This window comes from Lactuca serriola, chromosome 6 (genome assembly GCF_051521515.1).
Source record: "Lactuca serriola cultivar US96UC23 chromosome 6, Lser_US96UC23_V15, whole genome shotgun sequence".
In the NCBI taxonomy this organism is placed as follows: Eukaryota; Viridiplantae; Streptophyta; class Magnoliopsida; order Asterales; family Asteraceae; genus Lactuca; species Lactuca serriola.
The window spans coordinates 29,660,533-29,666,626 of NC_136413.1; the positions used below are offsets into that span (position 1 = coordinate 29,660,533).

General features: G+C 34.5%; 1 protein-coding gene across 1 annotated transcript; it reads left to right on the forward strand.

Moving 5' to 3' along the window:
* Nucleotides 1-1,085: 1,085 nt before the first annotated feature.
* Nucleotides 1,086-3,173, forward strand: LOC145059621 (putative polygalacturonase At3g15720). Its single transcript, XM_079007442.1, has 10 exons — nt 1,086-1,115; nt 1,176-1,370; nt 1,484-1,621; nt 1,715-1,867; nt 1,944-1,979; nt 2,065-2,272; nt 2,372-2,453; nt 2,532-2,640; nt 2,738-2,860; nt 2,952-3,173. Exons 1-10 carry the CDS (start codon nt 1,086-1,088, stop codon nt 3,171-3,173), a joined length of 1,296 nt encoding a protein of 431 aa, XP_078863568.1.
* Nucleotides 3,174-6,094: the final 2,921 nt, after the last annotated feature.

Here is a 6,094-nt window from a genome sequence, read left to right on the forward strand (position 1 = left end):
TAACAGAGACGACATTATTTGCGACGACAATCGTGTATTAGGGACCATAGTATTAGAGACGACAACCGGCTATTAGCTACGAAACAATGCGGCGACCCTTAGCGACGACAGGTCGTCGCTAATACCTTTAGCGACGACAAGCGTGATCAATTGCGACGGATTTTGTCGCCGCTAAAGGTTAGTTTTTTTGTTGTGTTTAAAGCATCTTAACTAGTATTGGGTGGTTGTTTATCTCTTAGGTGGTAACGACGAACACCATATTCAAATCACAGTCAAACAATATATATATATATATATATATATATATATATATATATATATATATACTAGTTGTGAGACCCGTATATTATACGGGTTAATTAAAACAAAATACTAATATAAACGATTAAATGAAAATTTTATTTGAATTTGAAATTTAAAATAACTGAAAATTATGAAAAAAAATCATCCAAAAAATAAATAAATAAAATTATGTGTTTAGTTATCAGATTTGTGTACTAAACGGGTAAATTATAAAAAATGTTAAACATAAAGGTTTAAACTGTAATATTATTTGAAATTGAAATTAAAATTTAGAATTTTAAATTTGAAATTAATAGTCATTATGGTAGGTTTAATTTATAAAAACTAAATTAATGATATATTGGAAATGAAAAATAAAGTAACTGACAAGTAGAAAATAAATATATCTCAAAATTATGACAAAATAACATGTAACCAATTGAATGGAGAATGAGAACTGACAAAATCATTCTTATTTATTAGGGTATATATATATATATATATATATATATATATATATATATATATATATATATATATATATATATATATATATATATATATATTGCTCAAACATTTTTATGAAATGGTATCTCATATAAAATCTAATAGTTATTTGGAGACGCAAAAACTTATATTTCCTTACACAAAGATACTCCTGATGATAAATATATGTACATATAAATGATAATCAACTCGATCCATGCATTTATTTTGAAGTGGGAGAATCTGAATTTTCATACATATGAACTAGCTAATCCATCATTTTCTCACAGTATTTATAGGAAATAAATGGAGGGGGCATGGCAAGTGTAATCAAAACACAAGATCAGGTAACTCTGCTTCAGTTGATTTCAAAGAAATGGTAAGATAATTAACATATTCTCACTCAGATTGTCCATGCATGGATGCTTAAAAATGCAATACGATTCTTAAGTACTCCACCTTTTCTCGATCTGCAGGGTTTCTTCATGGTAGTCTTGTTGAGCATGTCTTGTTTATCATTTGGCTCGAAAATCACAAGTGTTGCCACCTACGATGTAACATCTTATGGTGCAAAAGGAGATGGAAATACAGATGACTCCAGTGTAATTAAATTAATAATATCTTCAAATTTTGAATCAAAAGAAATTGATGTATCATGCAAATTAAAGAACGCAAAAATCAGTTAACCTTTTTCTATGTACGTTCATTGTTGCAGGCTTTCCTTCGAGCATGGGACGATTTATGTGGAGATATCTCGCCAGAACCGACATTGATAATTCCATCAGACAAGACATTTTTGATAAACCCGGTGGCATTCAATGGTCCATGCAAATCCCCAACTGTAAATATTAAGGTAAAATGAACAGTTATCTATCTTTTCATTTGAGGCTATGATGTTAATTTATAAGAAAAATATTAATCTAATATTTTTTTAAATGATGGGTAGCTGTTGGGTAACATCACTGCACCGAAGACTCTCGATGGATGGAAAGGTTGCATTAACAATAACTTTTGGATACACTTCACATCCGTGCAAGGACTCAAGATCCAAGGACCTGGTCAAATTGATGGCCAGGGATCCATTTGGTGGAAAAATGAGGTCGAATTAATTTAATATTAAACGAAAAAAAAAGTAAAAATCATCCAATTAATTCATAGTTCCTTTTTATTTGCAGGGGCAAACTAAAACCAATGCATGCAATCGCCCAACTGTAAGCCGTCTTTTTTTTAAAAAAAATGTTAAGGACTTGAATGAATTTAAGTTTCGTGATAACTGACATGTATACATTTGTTTAGGCTTTACACTTTAATTCTTGTAACGGCCTTCAGTTGAGTGGTACAAAACATATCAACAGCCCGAAGATACATATGAGTATCAATGGTTGTGAAGGTGTAGATGTTGGAAATATTCTAATTTTTGCTCCTGGAGTCAGCCCCAATACTGATGGGATAGACATCAATTATTCTTCCCATGTTACTATACATGATTCTAACATTCAAATTGGTATGAGAATAATTACATCCTAATTATTTCTTAATGAGTTATTCTATAATGTATAAAAAACCATTTATAATTCACTTCTTTTTGTGGAAACTAAAACAGGTGATGATTGTGTCGCTATAAATGGTGGCACGTATGATATTAATGTAACAAGAGTGTTCTGTGGACCTGGTCATGGCATAAGGTACTAGAAAATGATATTTATATCTCGATAATCACTTTTACACAAATTTTCCTCCACTAAATGGATGTGATTTTGCAGTATCGGAAGCCTTGGGGAAAACGGTGGTCACGACACAGTTGAACAAGTTCGTGTAGAAAATTGTAACATCTCAGGAACAACAAATGGGTTACGAATCAAAACGGTGCCAGTAAAATTAGATATAATAACTTGATGAACATCCTTGGAGTTTTAACATAATATTCAATGGTTACTTGAAATCAATCAATTTCTTATATCTTATACAGTATGGAACGGGGTATGCTAGGGGGATTGTATTTCAGGACATTCATCTGGTAAACGTTGAAAATCCAATTATAATTGATCAACATTACTGCACTAATTCTGAAAATTCGGATTGCCCCGCACCGGTATGCTTATTATCCATAAAAATACTCTCATCTCACCAAATTAAGATGCAATTCCATATCTAACTTTTACTGATTTTTTTTAATGTATCAGACAGATGCATCGGCTGTAAAAGTGAGCGATGATGTTACGTATACGAATATATATGGGTCATCGGCAACAAAGCAAGCTATTACTTTCAATTGCAGTGGAAAGTACAATTGTACTGAAATTGTAACAAACGAAGTTGGAATAACGAGACTTAACGAAATTTCTTACTGCCAAAACACTCAAGGAAAATTTATTGATACCACCCCTCCTATTAATTGTTATTAGATTGTTACCAGCCCGATGTTGTGTTAAAATCCATGTATTTCAACATATTCTACTGATAACCAAGCTATATATATTACTTTCCATTTAAAACCTTAACTCTCCTCTCTCGGCTCATTAGCTAGTTACAAAATATATACAAACATACATGATAACATGAATTTACTTACGCCTAAATATTTACATGATCGATATCGAGCAATACTGGGAAAATATTCTCATGTCCTTCAAACAAGGAATACAAAAAATATATATACAATTACAACAATACATGGGCCTGGAATATACAATAGGTGGGCTAAGCTAATAATACAATATATTTATCCACTAACATCCACCCACAGTTTGATTGGGATGATTACATCGGACGTTTAAATTGGTTCAAAATTATGAGAAGAGCGAAGTAGGTAGACCCTCGGTGAAGATGTCAACATACTAATCATCTGAGGGAATACGGAGAACTCATATGTGGCTTATGGCAACTCTGTCTCGAACAAAATGAAGATCAATCTCTATGTGTTCGGTGCGTTAATTTTGCATAGGGTTCGAGGACATGTATATGGCGTTGATATTGTCACAATGAACAACGATGGCTTTAATTTTGAAGAGGAAAATGTAGTTCATGAAGAGGGTCACGGAGCCATCAAGTTTTAGCGACTGCATTGGCAGTACCACGATATTTGGCCTCTGCACTAGATCGAAAGATGACACCCTATCATTTTGATTACCATTAAATGAGGTTATCTCCCATGAAGACACAATATCCAGATGTAGATTGTCGTGTGGGCAGATAAGCACCCCAATCAACATCAGAATAAGTGGTGTCAGAAGTTGTTTTGGAGGCATGTATTTGAAGACCAAGGTCAATGGTACAACAAACATCTTTAAGGATCCTTTTGAGAGCATTCAGGTGTTGATCTCGGGTGTCATACATAAAAAGACAAATATGTTGTACTGTGAAGGATATATCTAGTCAGTTGAAGCTTAGGAACTGAAGAACTCCTGCAAGACTGCGATATAGAGTCAGGTCGACAACTGGTGGACCTAAAACATCTATTTCACAAACTAGTTTAGCTGGAGTACGACATGGATTGCAATTAAGCATATTAGCTCGCCGAAGAATGTATGTCGCATATTTTGGTTGAGATAAAAACAAGCCGGATCGAACAACAGAGAATCCCAAAAGATAAATTAGAGCACCTAAATCGGTCATGGAAAACTCATAACTGAGTCGAGATATGATGTGTTGTAGGAAACTAGTATTGGAAGTTGTGAGAATGATGTCGTCAACATATGAGAGAAGATAAGTCTTGATGTTACCTAGTGTGATTCTATTGAAATCCAGTGGTGGTAGCATGTTGAGCAAACCGATGATACCAAGATCATGGGGCTTGTTTGAGGCTAAAAAGGGAACTCTATAGAAAAAAACATGATCTGGGAAGTTATGATAACGAAAACCTGGTGGCCGATGCATCTAAACAGTCTCCTGAAGGTAGCCGTGGAGAAAATCATTCCTCACATCAAGTTGGTGGTTAAGCCACTTTTTGGATATAGCGATGCTAAGAATAGTGCGTATAGTGGTCGGTTTAACAACTAAGCTAAAAGTCTCATCACAATCAATTTCCTGCAGTTGGTTGCGACCATTAGCTAAAAGGCGAGCCTTGTAGCAAGAAAAGGATCATTCATCATGAAATTTGTGGCGAAAAGCCACGTAGATCTAACAATGTTGACCACATGAGGACGTCGTACAAATTTCTAAGTTTCATTTGATATTACAACATTATAATCGTCATGCATAGCCTGACGCCAGTCATGTAATATGATCGGGGGACAGGAGAATCGGATGAGACATGACGGTTGAGACGAGTGACAAGTTTGAAAATGCCACTGCACGCCCAAGTGGTCATGGGGTGTGTGGGTGCAATTAAGGATGGTATGATAGGGATCATGGCAGAATGGGTGGGTTTGTAATAGGGGTCCGAGAGAGAAGGAGATTATGTAGTTGATGATGGGACCGGTCCAGAGAGTGAGGTTAAGGTTGGGTATGAGGATGTCTCGGTAAAGGTGGTATGTTGTTGAGTGGGTGAAATTGTTGCATAAATAAAGCTTCATCCGAATAGGTAGGGGGAATGAGGTTTATAATATCCATGATTCTAACATTCAAACTGGTATGAGAATAATTACATCCTAATTATTTCTTAATGAGTTATTCTATAATGTATAAAAAACCGTTTATAATTCATTTCTTTTTGTGGAAACTAAAAGAGGTGATGATTGTGTTGCTATAAATGGTGGCACGTATGATATTAATGTAACAAGAGTGTTCTGTGGACCTAGTCATGGCATAAGGTACTAGAAAATGATATTTATATCTCGATAATCACTTTTACACAAATTTTCCTCTACTAAATGGATGTGATTTTGCAATATCGGAAGTCTTGGGGAAAACGGTGGTCACGACACAGTTGAACAAGTTCGTGTAGAAAATTGTAACATCTCAGGAACAACAAATGGGTTGCGAATCAAAACGGTGCCGGTAAAATTAGATAAAATAACTTGATGAACATCTTTGGAGTTTTTAACATAATATTCAATTGTTACTTGAAATCAATCAATTTCTTATATCTTATACAGTATGGAACGGGGTATGCTAGGGGGATTGTATTTCAGGACATTCATCTGGTAAACGTTGTAAATCCAATTATAATTGATCAACATTACTGCACTAATTCTGAAAATACGGATTGCCCCGCACCGGTATGCTTATTATCCATAAAAATACTCTCATCTCACCAAATTAAGATGCAATTCCATATCTAACATTTACATATTTTTTTTAATGTATCAACCAGATGCATCAGCTGTAAAAGTGAGCGATGTTACGTATACGAATATATATGGGTCATCGGCAACAAAGCAAGTTA